This window comes from Glycine max, chromosome 10 (genome assembly GCF_000004515.6).
Source record: "Glycine max cultivar Williams 82 chromosome 10, Glycine_max_v4.0, whole genome shotgun sequence".
NCBI classification, from domain to species: domain Eukaryota; kingdom Viridiplantae; phylum Streptophyta; class Magnoliopsida; order Fabales; family Fabaceae; genus Glycine; species Glycine max.
This window is the reverse complement of record NC_038246.2, coordinates 49,769,984-49,791,011: the sequence shown is the minus strand read 5'-3', so window position 1 is coordinate 49,791,011 and position 21,028 is coordinate 49,769,984. Positions and strand designations below refer to the sequence as shown.

General features: G+C 31.3%; 1 protein-coding gene and 1 non-coding gene across 2 annotated transcripts; one reads left to right on the top strand and one right to left on the bottom strand.

Moving 5' to 3' along the window:
• COL22 (zinc finger protein CONSTANS-LIKE 16-like) lies at nucleotides 1–1,774 on the top strand. The gene is made up of 2 exons (NM_001292011.1): nucleotides 1–1,008; nucleotides 1,523–1,774. Exons 1-2 carry the CDS (start codon nucleotides 1–3, stop codon nucleotides 1,772–1,774), a joined length of 1,260 nt encoding a protein of 419 aa, NP_001278940.1.
• A 14,679-nt stretch (nucleotides 1,775–16,453) lies between these two features.
• TRNAC-GCA (transfer RNA cysteine (anticodon GCA)) lies at nucleotides 16,454–16,525 on the bottom strand. The gene has a single exon. It is a non-coding gene; the product is annotated as a tRNA-Cys (tRNA).
• Nucleotides 16,526–21,028: the final 4,503 nt, after the last annotated feature.

The following is a 21,028-nucleotide window of genomic DNA, read 5'->3' as shown; positions in this document are numbered from 1 at the left end:
ATGAGTTCGGCTACTAAGAACGCGGCAAACGCGGTTGGGGCCAAAACGGCAAGAGCATGTGACAGCTGCATAACCAAACGTGCACGTTGGTACTGTGCTGCCGATGATGCTTTTCTCTGCCAGGCCTGCGACTCTTCTGTTCACTCGGCGAATCCTTTGGCTCGAAGACACGAACGAGTCCGCTTGAAAACGGCGTCCTACAAGTCCACTGATGAACAACAACAACAACAACAACAACAACCTCCCACGTGGCACACTAAGAAACCTCGAACGCCGAGGCACGGGAAACATTCTCGTAACAACAACCCTTTCCATTTGGTCCCTGAAGAGGGTTCGGAGGAGGCGAATTCCCATGATGAGAACGAGGAGCAGCTTCTTTATAGGGTCCCCATATTCGACCCTTTTGTTGCTGAGCTATGTGGGACTAATAGTTCTCCTTCTCCTGTTACTTCAACTGATCAAGGAGTAGTTGCTGCTGCTGAGGTTGAATACAAAGGGTTTCAAAGCAATGGTTTTTGTAGCAATAGCAGTGAGATGGAAAACTTGCATGGGATGCTTCCTTCTGATGCAGAACTTGCTGAGTTCGCTGCTGATGTGGAGAGCTTGTTGGGTAGGGGGCTTGAAAACGAGTGCGTGGGGATGGAAGAATTGGGACTGGTTGATGCGAAAGAGGAGGAGTGTTCGGTAGGTAGTGGGAAGGTGAAGATGGAAGATCAGGAAGAGAGCCCTCTGGTGGAGATGGAGATGGATATGGTCGTGGGCAGAGATGATCAATCGTTTGAGTTGAGCTTTGATTATGAAACGTGTGAAGAGGTGAAGGTTTGTGATTTGGGATTGGGGAATGAATTAGGAGCGAAGAAAGAGAATGATGATGAGGTGAAAAAGAACAAGATTTCGTTGCAGCTAGACTATGAGGCGGTAATCATCGCCTGGGCTAGCCAAAAATCTCCGTGGACCACCGCTGACAAACCAAACTTGGACCCTGATGAGTGCTGGAAACAATGCATGGTATATTTACTATTTTGATGTCTCAATTTTCTTATAAATTGCTATTTTCATTGCCATTGCCATTGCCATTGCCACTTAATGTTGTGTTCTTTGCTTCATCTAACAGTTGTTTGATTAAATACAAACGTCAAGTGGATTTTTTAAGTATTTTTTAATTTAAATTACAATTTTATCTTAAGAACTTGCATTATTTTTTAATGCACAGATACTTAAATAAAAATTTAATTATGAATAGAGAATCCTAAAACTAAAAGCACCTGGTCTAAGTTTTGTCCTTAAATTAACCAAATTGGTTCCCTGAAATTTCAAAGGCAAGAACTAAGAAAAGATTTTTTATTGCAAATACTAAATTGATTATTTGTATTTGTCTGATTTGAAACATGGGAATAAGCTAAGTTTTGGTTAGGTGGGGATGGGGGAAGGCTGATGATGGATGGTTGCTTTTTATTATGTTAAATTGAACATTGAATGTTTGTTTGACTAATGAAGTTTTGTGCTGTTTTTAATTAACCAGGGAAGTTGCGAAACGGCATATCATCATCCTTGCGGTGAAATGGGTGGATTTGGGATTCATCCAGTGATAATAGACGGGGGCAGAGAGGCGAGGGTGTCAAGATACAGAGAGAAGCGCCGAACGAGGTTGTTCTCGAAGAAAATAAGGTACGAAGTTAGGAAATTGAATGCTGAGAAGAGACCCAGAATGAAGGGGAGGTTTGTCAAGAGGGCTTCCTTTGCACCACCAACATTTCCTTTGCTAAATAAATAAGAGCTACATTTGTTGTTCTGCCACTAAAGTTTTGTTAGTATTTGCTAAGTATAGTTTTGCGACGTGATATCGCTTTTCATTTCATTTTCTTATTTCTTTGTATATAAAAATTTTGCTAAGTTAATAATTGTCCAAATTTTTAATCATGTGGCCTTGTAATTTATTTATATACATATATTAACATGAACGTGACTTATAAATTGTAATACACCTACCTCAATATGTGCTTAATATTTTGATGATTATTGTTGACAATGGGGAAAATTGAACTTTATCGTCAAGCTTAGTACATGGCTAAAAATGATGGATTGGAATACGGTTATAGTATATCTGTTTTGCACCTTAATAAAAAGTCTCTCTCAATATTTATGTTTTCCTGTTTGACTAGTGATTTCACCACAAAGTTAAGCATATATTAAATAAGAAAAATATGAACAACAGTAAAAATTAATGTGTTTTCTTGCCATTGGTCGATTGGCAACGAAAGCCAAGAGTGAGTTCCAAGTCCAACGTGGTTTCACCAACTCGGTTCAACTCATCTTGGCTCACCAATGAAGCTTTCATAGCTTCCATGCTCTCACTCTGCCAATTGCAAGTACTTCAAGAGCTACGGCGATGACGTGGCAGCGTTGGAGAAAGATATCATGCAGGATGTGAAGGAGGGCACGAAGAATGAGAAAGAGGGTCACGTCCAAGACAACTTGAGTTTGGATCTAAATGCCACTCCCCAAAACCCTACCTGATCTATAAATAAATAAAATGCATCCGCAACTCCTTGAGTTTTAGACTTTGTGTTCAATTATTCTTATTTTAAAAGCATATCCCTTCCCCAAGGAGAGATCATGCGAATTTATTTTCAATTCCTTTGTGGAAGATAAGTGTAATGATAATTGGATGATAAAAATATTTAATAACATATACTTAATGTTTTCTTTTATTGTATGCATTAATTAAATGTGCTACGTTAATATTAAATATTTTACTAATATATATAAGATGTCAATAATTTTTATTTTTTGTTCAAGTGTTTTATACATGAGTTACAGTTGCAATACTTTTCGTGAAAATAATGCTATATATGGCCCACTATTATAGATAAGGAAGAAGTTCGAATTGAACTTAAACTCAATCAAAACATATTTTACGCCAAAGTCAAGTTAGAATCGAATATATACGCACCTACAAATTAACGTTTATTTGTTATGCTTAAGCATTAGACAGCTGAGATATCCTTTACATAAAAGAACTAGCTAGCAGAGAATAAGGAATAATGTTTTCCTTGTATGCATGCGAGAAAGAAGCACTGAGAAGTAATGCAGTAGATCTTTTTGTCTATCTAAAGATCGACTAAAGGTATGTAGCAGCAGATACACAGATACACGGTGGTGAAAGCCACCTACTATAATTCATTTTATTAAAAAATATATATGTTTGAGTTTTTTTTAATGCAATATATATTTGCATTAATTTATTTCTCTAGTGCACGCAATTTTTCTAATCCCTATCCACCGAGTCAATAAATCAATGATTATAAATTATATAGTTCTTTATATATGCAATAAAATATAGCTTTTGTAATTTTAGTCTAATAAAATTTTTCTTTTTATTAGTGGTGAACGACGGGCTGAAGCTCAAAAGCAACAACAAACAGAATCTAAGGAACAGTCAACAGTCATTATCCTGGGCATGGAAGCCTCAATGAAAAAAAATATTTCTTTTTTAACAGTTTTATTATTATTTTCTACGATCATAAGTAATAGACGAGGTGGATGTGATTAAAAATATCGATTTGCAAACATGAAAGAGGCATTGAGAAGTGATGTAATAGATCCAAACTTTATCTATTTAAATTTTAACGTATGTAGTAGCAGATACCCGGATACAGGAGAAACGGTGAAAGCTAATTTAATTCATTTTATTTAAAAGAAATAATTTATTTATTGTTGGAAATATTATATATATACATCATGGGTTCTGTATGATGGGTTATACGAAAAAGAGTTAGGTACCCGGGTATTTATTAGCATATTGGTCAATGGAAAAAAGATCTTGTAATCTATAATGTGATCTTAAGCTTATTTTAATTAATGTACATGATTTGTTTAGTTTGGTGTATATATGATTAGGTGAAAAGGGATTTCATCATAGCCTTGCATGCAAAAAGTAGATTAAAAACGGAATCATTGTAATGGGAGACAGATTTTCAGGTTATGAATACATGGATAAATGTTGGGCTTGGCTAACATAAACAATGAAATGTGTTGGTGAAAATCACATAAAAATGGGGAGGAAAAAATGGTAACAATAAACAACGTTGAAACTCCTTAAAATGGGGAGATTTTTCCTTCTCTTCTTACCTATTTTCTTCGAGATCAAATCTTTGTCTTGAAGGCTTTCCTTGGAAAATGATTTGATATCGGGAAACTATGAGTGTGGTTTGCATTGAGTAAAATATTTGTCCATGGTTTCTATTTGGTATCAATATCTATCTATATTGACAGAGGATTCGCTTTGGTACATGGAATATAGACACACTTACTGGAAAATCTATGGAAATAGTGGATGTTATGGTGAGGAGGAAGATCAATTTTATGTGCCTACAAGAAACTAAGTGGACAGGTGAAAAAGCGAAAGAATTAGACAACTCGGGATTTAAGCTGTGGTATACGCGAAAAATCAGATCAAGAAATGGGGTAGGGATTATTGTGGACAAGGAGTGGACGAAGGATGTCGTAGATGTAAGAAGAGTAGGAGATCGTATCATAGCCTTAAAATTGGTAGTGGGACAGGACACCTTTAATGTTATTAGTGGGTACGCACCTCAGGTTGGGTTAGCAGAACACTTTAAGGTAAAATTTTGGGAGGATCTAGAAGGGGTACTTCAGGATATACCCCAAGGAGAGAAAGTTTTCCTAGGAGGGGATCTCAATGGACATGTAGGTAGCGTGGATAGAGGTTTTGAGGGGGTGCATGGGGGTTTTGGCCTAGGGGAGATGAATGGGGAGGGTAAATTCATCTTGGAGTTTTCGGAGGCTTTGGATCTTTCTATAGCCAATACATGGTTTAAGAAAAGAGAGGAACATCTTATCACTTACAAAAGTGGAGGGACATGTTCTCAGATAGATTTCTTCCTTATCAGGAAGTTTGATAGGAAGTATTGCTTGAACTGTAAAGTTATCCCGGGAGAGAGCTTGACTACCCAACATAGAGTTTTGATTATGGATGTAAGAATTAGAGATAGGGCAAAGAGAAGAAGTCCTATGGTAGCACCAAGGATCAAATGGTGGCACTTGAAGGGTGAGAAACAAGGAATCTTCCAACAAAAGATATGGGAGGGATGGTGTGGACAATCACAAGGAAGTGCAAATGATATGTGGAACAAGACGTCCCAAGAGATTATTAAAGTGGCTAAAGAGACGTTGGGTGAATCTAGAGGTTTTGGACCTAGGGGTAAAGAATCGTGGTGGTGGAATGAAAGTGTTCAGAGCAAAGTTAGAGTAAAAAAGGAGTGTTTCAAGGAGTGGTCTAGGTGTAGAAATTCTGAAACTTGGGATAAGTATAAGATAGCTAGAAATGAAACCAAAAAGGCGGTGAGTGAGACAAGAGCCCAAGCTTTTGACGGACTATACCAAGCTCTAGGAACCAGGGACGGAGAAAGATCTATATATAGGCTTGCTAAGGGTAGAGAGAGGAAGACTAGAGATTTGGATCACGTAAAGTGTGTTAAGGATGAAGAAGGCAAAGTCTTAGTGCATGAAAAAGATATCAAGGAAAAGTGGAAGGTGTATTTCCACAACTTATTTAATGATGGATATGGTTATGACTCTAGCAGTCTAGATACAAGAGAAGAGGACCAGAACTATAAGTATTATCGTCGGATTCAGAAACAGGAAGTAAAGGAAGCGTTGAAAAGAATGAGTAACGGTAAGGCGGTGGGGCCAGACAACATACCTATTGAAGTGTGGAAAACTCTTGGAAATAGAGATCTTGAGTGGCTCACCAAACTCTTTAATGAAATTATGAGGTCAAAACGCATGCCGGAGGAATGGAGGAGAAGCACATTAGTGCCAATCTATAAGAACAAGAGGGATATACAAAATTGTGCAAATTATAGGGGAATCAAGCTCATGAGTCATACCATGAAATTATGGGAAAGAGTGATCGAACGGAGATTAAGAAAGGAGACTCAAGTTACTGAGAATCAATTTGGTTTCATGCCGGGAAGGTCGACCATGGAAGCGATTTATTTATTACGGCGGGTGATGGAGCAATATCGCATGAACCAACAAGACTTGCACTTGATTTTTATTGACTTGGAGAAAGCGTATGATAGAGTGCCTAGAGAAATTTTGTGGAAAGCTCTAGAGAAGAAAGGGGTTAGGGTTGCATATATTCGAGCTATCCAAGATATGTATGATAGGGTATCGACTAGTGTTAGGACACAGGGTGGAGAGTCAGACGATTTTCCCATCACAGTTGGTTTGCATCAAGGGTCAACCCTTAGCCCCTACCTTTTTACCTTAATTCTGGATGTTCTCACGGAACAAATCCAAGAGATAGCGCCGAGATGCATGCTTTTTGCAGATGACATAGTCCTCCTTGGAGAGTCGAGGGAGGAGTTGAATGAGAGGTTGGAAACTTGGAGACGAGCTCTAGAAACACATGGCTTTCGCCTAAGCAGAAGCAAATCGGAGTATATGGAATGTAAGTTTAACAAAAGTAGGAGGATATCTAACTCAGAGGTGAAAATAGGAGACCATATTATCCCTCAAGTCACACAGTTTAAATATCTTGGGTCTGTAATACATGATGATGGAGAAATTGAAGGGGATGTGAAGCATCGCATTCAAGCAGGATGGATGAAATGGAAAAAAACATCGGGGGTGTTATGTGATGCAAAGGTACCGATCAAGCTAAAGGGAAAGTTTTATCGGACTGCGGTAAGACCGGCGATTTTGTATGGAACAGAATGTTGGGCGGTCAAGAGCCAACATGAGACTAAAGTAGGTGTAGCGGAGATGAGGATGTTGCGGTGGATGTGTGGTAAGACTCGACAGGATAAAATTAGAAACGAAGCTATTAGAGAGAGGGTTGGAGTAGCGCCTATTGTAGAGAAGATGGTGGAAAATAGACTTAGGTGGTTTGGGCATGTAGAGAGAAGACCGGTAGACTCTGTAGTGAGGAGAGTAGACCAGATGGAGAGAAGACAAACAATTCGAGGCAGAGGAAGACCCAAAAAGACTATAAGAGAGGTTATCAAGAAGGATCTCGAACTTAATGATTTGGATAGAAGTATGGTACTTGATAGAACATTATGGCGGAAGTTGATCCATGTAGCCGACCCCGCCTAATGGGATAAGGCATTGTTGTTGTTGTTGTATTGATCAACAATAATATTTTTATATTATTTTTTTATTTGAATATATTTTAGATCACTAATAAATTATTGATTTTTATTTTAATAAATTTTTTGGTTGCATTAAATATCTGATATATTAAAGATTTTATTTTGAGTATTTATTGTCAATAAAATAATGATGACATCATCTCAATGGTGGATATATATTGTGGTCTGTATATTATTTTTTCATTTTCAAAAAAGCTTATAGATTATTATAACTTTTTTCTAAGTATTAGAGAACTAATAATGTATTTAGTAATCATGAAAGGTAATTTGTATCATACTAAATTTTCCTACTATTAAAAAGAATAAATTGTATTATAATTAACTTTATTTTAATTAAAAAATAATTATTTATATCACCATTAATTTGATTAATTTAAAAAATAATTCACAAAAAAACAAAAATATTTCTATTTTGTACTGGAAACGCACACTCTGATATAAAACAAAAACATGTTTTCGTTTTGTTTCGAAGTCAATGGAAACGTGTTTTCTGTGAGGGACATTTTTATTTAAAAAATTAAACTACAGCATGGGGATAAACTTAGAAACCATAGGTGCGCGTTTGATAATTTCCTTTTTCTGACTCCGAAACCCTGATTTGTATACTCTGTTCTTTTATGTGGCCCAGTCCAAAGGGATTACAATCGCCATCATGGCCCATTCAAACGTCTGTACCATCATACCTTGGGTTTCTATTTGACTACTTACTGGGCCTGATATCCTCACTTGATTGTTCGCACCACGATCACCTAGAGTCTCTTTACTGGTGCAAAAATTTGATATAATGATTTTAGTTTTCTGGTGCACTTTTGTTGAAGTGAACTCTAAAATGTAATCCATCTACATATGTTAAAAACTAAGCATACACTTTTCAGAACTAATTTTCCTGCAGTTCTTTGTTTCGTAGGGAACCTTTGGATTGTATCGGTGATGTCAATTATGCCCCTGAGAGTTGCAACAATTCTTACTAGTACAAAAAGGAAGCCTACCCCCTTTACATTTCAAGGGCCCTCCATCTTTCCAATTCAAAGAAAGTAACAACCAATAAGATATTAACCTCCACCCACCTCCCACTATTAAAAGTAATGTTGTAAAATGAAACAGTATTGGTTGTAATAAGTGCAATTCTCAAGGGATTAAAAGAGTTTAATAGTCATCCATAATGACAGTGTAAACTGTTTTAAAATTGTTTTATATAATTATTTAATTACAAATTATTATTTTTATTTATTTTAAATATTTTTTATAAAAATTAAAAAATTTATCATACATAATAAGTTGTGATAATAAGTTGTGATTGAATGATTATCTATAATTATTTTACAATGTATAATTTCTTTTCCTTTTCTAAAGGAAGTATATATCAATGATAATATTATATTTTAGTAATAATTTTTTCTCCTTTATTTAGAGACTTGAGAATGGCAAAAAGGAAAAAATAAATAAAACAATAGCAGCAGCATATTTGGCTTCCGTATATAAATGTCTGCTACTTGGCTTGCAATTATTTGCGCATATTAATTGCTGGCAGATTTTAGCGAAGTGGTCACAACACAAGATAAGAATGGCATAACGATTGATGCATTAGCCCATCACATATCAGAATCAGCATAGTGTCTCTTTGGTAGCCTGAATTTCACAAAGATCACGAGTTATTGTCGAATCGTAATATAGATCATTCAGCGTTAACGATGGTAGGGTACATGTCGCCCCACCCAGCAACCCACATGGATTGTTGAAATATCAAAGACAAATTAATGAATAGGTAGGTGTATTTGGCAAGGAATATTGGTCTAACAATAATGAGTGAAACAGCAACTAGGAAAGCCAATAGAACTCCCTAATGAAAATGGAAAACCCAACATTGGTCATTGGTCGTTAAATAGAAGCATGGCACTGCGCAAATTAAAATGCATCGATGGGCTAATTTTTTTTTTAAAAAAATGTCTTTATAAGCAGAATGGTGACTGGTGAGTGAGAGAGAGTTAAGTTGATTCCAAATCCAAAATGCTACGTGACAAAATAGCAGACTTCGAATCACTGACAACTTTTATTAAAACCTCTTCTTCGCCGCATAATACGTGGCGCTTTCCTACTTCGATTTCTCTGCCATTCTCAGTTTCTTCCTCTAGTCCCTCTCATAAGCACCCAATTTACCAGAAATACGAGAACCCTTTGTTCTCTTCTTTGGGTTTTGCAACATACCACCATCACATAAATCAAAAGCTCACCCTATAAATGGAACAAAATTTAATCAATTCCCTTGAATTCAACCAAATCACACTTTTTTTCTATGTTGGCATTTTCAATAATACGTGGGTGTCTTGAGGCACTTTTGCTAGAATGAGACAGAAAGCTGATTATAATATATATATATATATATATATATATATATATATATATATATATATAAGGGAAGCAAGTCTTCTAAAGATACATCAGTATCCAAAGACTATAGTCCAACTTATTACGTGGCATCCTTGTTAAACTCTATAATCTATATAGTACTACTTTTTTTTTAAAAGTCTAAAAAGTACTACTTCTGCCTTTTTTTATGGGAAGGTTTGATAAATTTGTCTTAATCTTTTATATAAATTCTTTTTAAAAGTGTCCGTGCTTTTGTTACTTTCTTATATAAAATAATAGTGAAGTTTTAACATCACTTCATTGATACCTTTTAATTGTTTCTATCCTTTTTTTTTTTATTAAATCAAATATTACATTTATAACTTTTTTATGTGTATATTAACATTGGAGTGTCCAATAAACATTCTCCTATAAAAAAATACTGGTCTTCAATATAGATACATTAACTAATTACAAATCATTAATGAATTTAACACTATTAATTAAATTAACCAAATTTATTATTTTTATGAAGTGATTAAATATCACTCTCTCTCCACTCACAAAATATATAAAAAATGCTTCTGCAAAACACGTGAAATAACTTATATGAGATTGATAATTCTAGTTTAATTAAAGAAGATTAAGATTTGAGTCTTAAGATATATAAAAAATACTAATAATATATATTTTTTAATACATTTTTATCCATACAATCATAGATAATTAATATTAAAAACTAGTAGTTATATATATTATTTTTTAATCTGTGTGATTTAATATTTATATTTATAATTCTGATTTATCATGATAGCAAGAGGTCTTACTTGATATGCAGTATAGACCTCGCATCTATAGAGCAAGATTCACTGTTAGATTTTTATCGTAAATCATCAATATCAAAACATTTAAATCATGCATCTATATGTGAGTGAATGACCTAAATTTACTTTTCGTACTCTTATTAAGATATACCTCCCGATGCAATACACTATATTATTGCTTCAAGAACACCACGTTTGAAAATCCTCTTTCTACTAAAAAAGTAAGCTTCACTTAAGATTACTATATTAACCTTTGTTGTCTACACCGTTTTCCTCTTCCTCACGCTAGTGAAATTCAGCTGTCAAATCATGTTAATGTTTTATTTTTTTTTCCATGCGATCATTTTCCTCGTTCGACGAGATGGCCGCATTGATTAAATTGTTTAATCATGTGAACAAATTAGAGAGTAGTCTATTAATATAATTTTGTCCTCACAATGTGTACTGCCACCAATAATTCAAGAAAAAAAAGATGCTTGCCAACAATAATGTACGTACTTAGTTATATCGCTCATATTGCTGGAGGACTTCTCACAATCCAAAACTATTAATATATTTGTTTGTACATAGAAGTGGCATCCTCCAGAACCTCTACAACAATGAATATTACGTTATTTTTTCGTCAAAAAAGAGAATATTAGGTTATTTTCCATTTTCTTTATGGTCAATTATTTCAGTTGTAATTCTCCATCATATTTATAAACTTTGAAACTAAAAGGAAAATAGCAATTCTATGTGTCAATTAAACTCAGCACTGGCAGTGAACAAAGGAAAACTCAAAAAATAAAACAAAAAGCTAGGAACCTATTACTACTATTTTAAGTAGCTATTGTTCTCAACAATAAAATAAAAATGAAGTGGTTTTTGCCTTGACCAGGTTAAAGTATTTTAAATTGATCGATACGGATTAGGTCAAGTTAGCGTATTTTAAAATTCATCTAATCCGATTCCAATTTAAGTATTTTATTTTTCTTTCTTTTCTTAAAATTTCCCTACATTTGAATTTTTGAAAAGTTTTAAAAAAAAAAAATTAATCCAGTCACTTGTTTGAACCACTCAAATTTGATGCACTTGAGTTTGATTCAGGCTAAGTTCTAAAAATTGATAAAAACTTGTTTGTTTCATGATCTAACTAGACTCATGTCTACCCTTACTAAATTTACATCTGATATATGAACATGCATGCAGTTCAAATATTTGAAACTTCCCCAAAGATAGCTATAAAATCCACTACATCTACGTAACCAAAATTATAAAAACAAATACACTTTCCATCGATTTATAATTTTCATTAGCATAATTTTTAATAAAATAAATAAATTGTTGACATAATCATTGTATGTTTATAATAAAAAAACTTATTATATTGATAATAGGATATACTAATAATATATATCATTTTCTTACACTAACACATAATTATATCAATATAATGCATCATATTATAAGCATAACTACATATACTATTATAGACTCACAAAGTTTATACAAGTAATTTATAGCAACAGAAAATAGTCAAACAAAAAAATGTTAGTAAGTAACTTTTTTTTTTCAGTGAAGTGGATAGAAACTTTATCAGATTCAAAGTCTGAAACGGATCTTCCGAACATGTCTCCTTAACAAAAGTTAGGAAACTTTCTCACTTGAAAAGGGATGCTTTTAGCTTATGTTTGGCCAAGTCAAACTTTTCCACGCCAAATAGGAAAATAGTAAAATAAAAAAAAGACCCAACTTTTTCCGACCATGCAGTCAATACCCGCAGACAAATCAATAGACTATTCAATAGGCATCATCGCAAATGAATAAGCCAAGTTGAGTCTGTGAAAACCAACGGGTGAGATTTTCTGATGAAAGTAAGTCCCGATCACTGATCTGATTCCAAATAAGATCTTTTGACAAAACTTTTCAGAAAGCAGAGAAGATTAGAGAACTGAGCAATCCCCAATTCGCTAAGAAAGTAAGAAGACATGTGAGAGAAACAATGAAAAAAGATGAAAAAACTTACCACATGCAGTATCATCCAGAATATATGCAGACTACCACTGAACTTCAATAAAGCTAGATCAACTTTTCCGACTTCTATATTTTACGAGAAAAAAAGAAGTGAATTTAGTAGTATTTATTTGCAATCGTAAAAAATTATAATATTTCAATCCTTAAATTATTAGACTATGATTAATTATTCTAAACAACCCTGAAAAGGACCGATGATCATTTTTAAGTTTTAAAATTACCATGTTTAAAACTAAAACGACCGATGATTAACTATTTTAAGATTTACATTGATTACTGCACGCAGGTACCTAAGTTAGAGAGACTAATGCACCGGGAGAGAAGCTGTATTATGGTTTCTGCACTGGGAGAGAAAATATTTGTTTTGACATTGTTATAGCCAAAGCTTATAAGTATAAGTACAGGTTGAAGGCATGAATCCCTGCCTTTATAAAAAAAAAAAAGGGGTAAATGAAAAAGAAAAAACTGGCACATATCTGCCAGTTTTTCAGTTTCCCGTTCTCAAGCCCTCAGAAGGAAAAAAAAAACAAATAAAAAAGAAAAGGATTCAAGTAGCACACTTACAGAGGGTTCTACACAGCATTACAAAAAGTATCCAACGAAAATAGACTCTATAATTATTAATTAGCATTCCTTAACATCCTCTATATACAAGCATAACATTGGTGATTATGATAATTCGTTTTCGGGATCCTCCATGGATGAGAGAAAGAAGGAAAAAAGAAAAAAAAAATCTTCTGAATATAATACCAAAATACCACCGGTTTTCCCCCATATTCTACAATATAAGAAGACACATTACCAGATAGAAAATGATGAGAAAAACGTTGGTATTTTGGATGAACATATGTATCAACCAAAATAAATTTAATACTTGAGAAACAAAAAAAAGGGTAAAAAGAAAAAAATGAACTAAGAAAAATTGGATGGGGATTCTACTTGTTAATTGTGGAGAGGATCTGGGCAACTTGGTACTCTTCTTTTGCTATCATCAAAACCCTTTTGGGTTGTGTTGCTGGGACGAAGATGAGTCCTTCCACCGAAGTACTTCTTGAACAGATCTTCCTTGCTCTTATTGTTATCCATATTGCCGTGGCTGAATTCTACGTTGGCCGCTGCATTTCCTGGGAACACACGAATCGCCCCAACTTGGCACGTGTGGCAGATATGCAACACCACAAGCATCACCACCACACACACATAGAGGAGTTTCTTGCCGCCGGCAAACAACATGGCCAAAGAATAAAACACATAAATTTTGGGCCTTTCTTGAACCCAATTCACAAACACCCTTATTTCTTGGTTCTAAGTACTCTTTTGTTCAAACCTGAAGGAAACTGCTCTATGGTGAAGAAGAAAAAATAAATAAAGAAAAGAAGATAAAAAGGGAACTTGGAGTTTGGTTATAAGTGTGAGTGTGTGTGAATTGGGATATCATATCATGCAAGAGTGTGACTTGAGAGAGAAAAACCAAATGAGTGAATTGACGGCTAGTTATTTTAAGTGAGAGAGATGCATGGTGCCTCATGTCATGGCCATCCCACACTCGCACTGGCCCACGTGAAACAATAACCCGCAGTGCCCGCTAATACAAGTTACTATATTATTTATTTATTCATTTAGCACCACTTACCCACATGCTCTTCACGTATCATTTCAGTGGATATTCAATATTTATTATTAAAAACAATTTAACTAGTACTCATATATATATGAGGTGTGATGACGATGTTTTTCATAACTCATTCAACATCATGCACATAATTAATGAAGAGATATTGGATTCCCTTCTTAGAAGAGCTACTGATTTTATTTATTACCTTAGACTTAATTAAACTGAAAAAAACTTATCTAGTACTACTGATTATAAGGCCTAAAAATTATTGTATTCTTAATTAACAGTGACATTTGGTGGCATTTAATTAGCTCTGGTATGGCGTTTGAAATTTAGATGTCGGTGAGAGACAGTTAGGGAGGACGACGCGATTTTGCAGACTGTGCATTGAATTTGAGCAGTCCGTGACTTGGATGTTTTAATTATAATTCTCATTGATAAGTGTTTTCTTATTCATCAAACCTAAGTGGTAGTTCGTACGCTCCATAGCCACATGTCAATTCGAATTCGCAAGAATATCTCATCTTAGATTATGTTTGATAAACAAAAATTCAAAAATCAATTATTAATTGAAAGATATAAAACCAGTTTATTAAATTAAAGTTATTAATAAAATTAATTACTGTTGAATTAGTTAAATAATGTAAAAATAAAGGAGTGTGATAATTCATGATTAAAATATTAGTAAAAATATTAATAAGTGAATAATCTAGTATACTTATTTAAAAAATGGCTTAAGAGATAAATAAATTGACAAATATTAGCATCAATTGAGCCAATTTTTTTCTATATATACTGATACAATCATCCGTGTGATGCACGGACATGCTATTATATTTTATATTATTTAAGAATTATAAAACATAAAATTTAGAGAAATATTTTAAATAATTAATCTAATTTAATTTTTCAAAAAAAATTTTTGTATACACATTTGACAATAAAAATAAATACATCATAAAATTTTATTGTAATTGTTATTTTTTCATATAATATATTTGAATTTGGATTTTAATATTTTTCCTAACCTTTTATGCATTATTGAAAGTAATTAGTTAAATATATTTCATGGTATGTAGTTTAAATATATGTTTTATTTATATTTTTTAAACATAATATGGCACCTTAATTTTAATTATTTTAATACAAATTAAAATTGAGCTAATTGATATCACTGTCTCAAGTAATTAAAATTTTTTTATACAATAAAAACCTTTAATTTTAGGATTAAATTGTATAGAGACATACTTTGAGGAAAAAAAAACATAATTATTTGAACAACTTTTAATAATTTGAACTTAAAAATTAATTAAAAAAAGTTATGTATGCTTACCTTTTGGGACTAGCGTGAGTTTTTGGAATTAATTTCTGTACCACTTTATTTTACTAACTACATTATCCTTATTTATATCAATTTTTAAATTTAACTTCAGAATATATTAAACTTGTTTTAAAAATTTAATTTTGAAATTCATCACTCCCATAAATTAATTATTGGAAGAGATTTACAAGTCATCTTCTATAATTAAAAAAATTGAAATTAAAAAGTAATTAATTTTTAAAAAATATATATATAGAGGAATCTATATTATTTAATTATATAGTATCAATTAAGAAAAATAGTATTTACTAATAAAATGTTTAATATATAGGAGTTTTATATATAACCATTCCTTATAAATATACAATCAAATTGTTTAAACTTAATTATTAAAAAAAAGCATTTCTTTTAATGAAAAAAGTATTATTATTTTTTTTACTTAGTGCGTGTTTGTTAAAAAACTATTTTTACTAAAGGAAATGACTTTTCTTCTTTTTATGAAACAAATAGAATCTTAAAAAATCACTTTTAAAAATTTTAATTAGAAGCATTTATTTTAATTTTAAAGAGGTCCATGGTGATTTTTTTTACTGAACAAGTCCATATTGATAGAACCATTAAGTCGTGATACTAATTATTACAGCTTGTAATATAATTAATCACCAACTAACTCTTGAATTATTATTTTTACATAAACAAAAAATGACTTACATAGTTACATTATATTATCTCTTCCTTTGTGTACGTATTTTTATATTATTTTTACAATAAATAAAATTATTTAATTAATTTTATTTTATTTTATTCTCAAAGTTACGTCCAATTTGTTTTATAATTGGAAAAAAAATATTTTTTTATCTTTAATTTTGTAATATGGGTATTAAATATAATGTATATTCGCCGTGTTATGAAAAAATTGTCATTCAAATCACATAAAGCATAAGTATAGATACTTTTAATTTTTCACGAATAAAAGTAAAAAAAAGAATATTTCACTTTATTTTTATCATATCTTTTCAATGTTACACGTGATTTACTTAAAAGATGTGATAAAAATATGTACACTGCGATTTAACAATAAATAATAAAATATGTACACCACAATAAAAATAAATTAATCTTTAAATATTAGAAAAAGAAATTCAGTTAAAAAAGGGCCCAACCGGGTTCGAACCGGTGACCTCTTGATCTGCAGTCAAATGCTCTACCACTGAGCTATGGACCCTTCGGATAAATGTAAAACGCGATAATTTATATGATGCATTTTATATAATTTAATACGACTATTAATTAATAACTTGTGTAGTTCATAAGGAACAAACTTATCGCAATGGTCTAAAGTTATATAGGCAAAATAAATAGTTTTTTTTAATAACAATATATAGTTTGCTTTTAAATCGTTATATATACCGTTTACTTTTTTTACTATCCATCCATGAATTAATTATTAAAATTTAATTTCAATATTTTGTTTTATATTATTTTAATGTACAATTTATTTGTTTTAAAAATATTTTCAAAAAGATTAACACTGATTTAATTTGTGTTAACTTTTATAATAAAAATCGTTACGTTTCTTAACTTTAGATTAAAATAAATTAAATACGTAAATAACACTGTAATATTTAAATATGCTACCTTTATAATATCATGCCAACCTTAATGTATCCAGAAATCGACATGATACACTTGCAAAATTTTATCTCAATATTAATGTAAAAGATATTATAAATTAGATCTTATATATAAAAAAATTAAACATCACTTTTAATTTGAATATTATAAGTAGGACTGAAGGAAGTATTAGTTTTTAGATAATTTTTTTATTTCACGTTGTTTAATTTAATTTATTACACTTTTTATAATATTTATTTTATTATTTTAACACTATTATATGCTCAAGTAAGTTTGTCTTTGGTAAAAAAAGAAGTCTATGATTTGTACTAGTTTCTTAATTTAAAATGCCAGATTATCTCTTTAATTTATAATTTTATGATAAAATATAAGTTATTCATTGTCAACAATAAATTTGTATCCTACGATTCTATACTCTTTATTGAGACAAGTCATTTCACATCATTGTTTAACAACTAAGGATGGAAAAGGGATAAATTGGTTTAAATCAAGATTTAATCTTGATCAATATTTTAAATCTAAGATTTAAAGTTAGACGTCGTTTTTTTAAAAGGTTAGCCTTAATGTAAAAACCTATTTAGAAGCTTACTTTTTAGATGTGTTAAATAGATCAACAAACACACTTAAGTAAACCAACAAAGACTTCAAGTTTTTGGATAAACAAAATATATACATAATATATATATATATATATATATATATATATATATATATATATATATATATATATATATATATATATATATATATATATATATATATATATATTAATTAATTATAAATTATTATAATAAAAAATCAATACAATAAAAATATACATATTATTCATATTTATTTAAACAAGTCACTTAAAAGATTCATCGAATAATATTTAATTCTTTGAAAAAATGTTTCTTTTAATTAAATAGTTTTTTAATAAACACTTTTTCAAAAAAAAAAATGGCACAACGTACTTAGGAAACAAGACAAAATTAACTTAAGAATTGTGTGAGTTAAGTCACGATGTATGATGAACAATCTGACTTGTTCCATCTCCATTAACAATAATAATATTTTTATCTTTTACATATTTTTGTGTTTATTAGTATTTTTAAATTTCGTTCAAATAAAAAAATAGTCCCACAGAATTACACAGATAAATATATCAATAGAAAGAAACCAATAGTTACGAGTACCAATCAGCATACATAGCATAATTAACATACATATATTTGTTAGATTCAAATTGTATTTGAAATTTTCAAATTTTACAATCTAATATATCAAAATGGAATTGGTAAGATGTGACTGTCCCTTTCAAATGAAATTGTTTCGCAAATTAGAAAATTTAAGATATAGTCGTAAATTATGAATTAAATAGATAAAGATTAAGAGTCGTATTAATGAGTGTTTTTAGAATATTAGTTAAAAAAATATTTAGTGTGAAATTTATAAATAACATAATTTTATGTATTTGAATAAAAATATTTATCTTTTTAATTCCTTAATTATTTTTTTTAAGAAAATATTGAAGAGACTTGAGATCACTGGCATAAGACAAAGAAAAAGGTACTTGTAAGTTATAACACAAAGGAGATGGGCAGAAGGAAAACGGGGTAGAGAGGCGAGGAAGCTGGACCGCGAATCGCGCCACAGTGTTTTGTTTGTGTCGAGGTTTAACGTACGTTACAAGTTATCGCGTTTTCCATTACCGACCGTACCATCTTAGGTATCAATTTTGATGCAATCTTGTGAACGGAACACCATTCTAATCCCTGTCATGCGAACTTCCCAATTGCTTCAATGCCACCATATTAAAATCATCTCACATTATAAAATCATTATATGTTTAATGACTTGTAAAATTGGGAAATAGTATGTGTGTTTTTGAAATCCCTTCACGCATGCGTGTTTACGATCTAAATCACGCCAAAATTTAGCAAAAGATGTAGAACAAAACCAAGTAGCTTCTGGAATAATACGCATCAACCATTAATAAAAAATAACATCTATGATAATTCTATAATAATTATATTAAAAGTCATTTTTAATATGGTTTTTTATTGATTGCTAATGTAAAAATTATTTAGTGTATGGAAATTAAAGTCTACAAAAATAAAGAAGTTTTATTTGTTCAATCATTAAATTTCTAATTTTTATAAAGCAAATTGAATTTACTAAACTTTATCCAATTTTGAAATAATTAATATTTCAGTGTATAATTATATTTTAGTAGACAATATATTATTTAAAATATATGTAGTTATCTGTTATTATATTATATATTTTATGAATGTTTATATTATTTAAAATATGATTTAAAGACCTTTGCTAAGCAAAATATTCAAGGCCAATTGTACACTGCCAAAAGAGACCCACAAGTTATTACCTCAACAGCGTCCTCAGGCATCAGAAATCAAATCCGTTTACCATGTTCTCTTACCAATAATCGATTTACTACATTAATTGGTGGTATTACCCTTCTACATGAAGTGGATGGAGGAGACACCATTATCACCATAGTTCTTAACTTGCTTGTTCTAATTCAAAACAAGCTCAATGAAGACTTGAAAAATTGTAAATATTTAAAAATAAAATATTATGAAAAAACATGGAAAGTTAAACTACAGTTATAGGTTACGTGTAGCCAAATTTGGTCACTTGATTGAAGTGATAGAGAAGCGCAAGGTGCAGGCGAAATAGGATGTGTCACTTCTGATTGAGAATGTGATTAGACGAAGCACAATGTCTTGACTTTCATTGTCTGCAGTCTGCACAGCAACCACACTATTTGACGTCATCTGTTGTACAAACCCTAACCAACCCTAGATCCCTTGTCCCCATTCAATTTCTATTACACACATTAGTTTCTATTTATGGGTAATTAAAAAAAATCACGGAGAAGACTTGTAGGTGTAAATATTCTACTTAGAGTATATTTCCACATGTTAAAAATCGGATATACTTGATCCTCAAAATAAGCATGGATATCTTAGAAAGAAAGGGATATATGAAATCTGAATGCTGCAGGGCAGCTTCAGGCACAGGCAGACAGTAATAATATAAAGTTGATGTCTTTTTAGCTTCTTCTACTACGTTTGCCATTTTCTCTTTGGACATATCCTTAATTTGCTCCTTTCTATTGCCAACCATTTTGTGGAAATTATGAACTGGATAAAACATCTGCTGCTGGCGGTTGGTCTTGAAAAGGGATATCTTTGAACTCTGATAAGACTAGATTTGATTTCAAAACTTTACCTTATCTTGTTAATTATTAATAAATATACTATAGTTACATTTACTGGTAGAACGGGCCAAATTTTACAATTATAAACACATGTTATTGGAATGTTGACAAAATTGTAAGGAACTTTTCCGAAGATCACAATTATTGTTGGCCGCATGGCTACAAATATATGCAGCTAAAAGCTTGAAAAATAGATAAAAAAGGGGGGCGGGGAGGTCATTGTAAATAAAAAAAACCGGATGCCGAGTGTGTGTAAATTTAATTGGCTAAATTGAGGAATATTTATGCAAATAAGTATAAAAATACAATATTTTAGGATAAATATTAGTATTGAGAGTTTTCTTGAATCTTTGTTTAACTTCCATAGATATTGGATACTTTTTATCTTTTAATTTTAATCGGATTTTAAAATCCCATGTTGGTACTCTATGATTGTCAAGCAAAAATCTTGTCAGGTGCAACTTGTTCATGCAGCTTGCCCTCATCAAAGCATATTTATCCTTTAGCAAATTCCAGGGTGATGGCCTCTGTCACATATTCTTGTTCAGTGGTAGAGCCTATCATGCAGTGGTAGAAAAATATAAAAGTGCAATTTAGAAATGAATTTCAAACTTTATTTCCATTCATTAAAAAAGTACACATTTTTATGCAATTTCTCTCTCTTCTTTCATTTCTTCCTTCCCTAATTGATTTTGATTTTGAATCCAATTTAACAAAGTATTAGAAACACTGACACTTAGAGAATAAAGAGAACACACAAAATTAAATAAATTTATTCAAAAGTTATTTTTCTTTTATAAATGTATTCATACGGACGCTTTATTTTACAAGTACACACAAATTAAATAACAAATTTCTACAAGTATT

Excerpts from the sequence above, each read along its gene's own strand:
- COL22 (NM_001292011.1), top strand. The coding sequence starts at position 1 with ATGAGTTCGGCTACTAAGAACGCGGCAAACGCGGTTGGGGCCAAAACG. Across the intron at positions 1,009-1,522 it reads AGTGCTGGAAACAATGCATG|GGAAGTTGCGAAACGGCATA; the intron begins GTATATTTACTA and ends TTAATTAACCAG.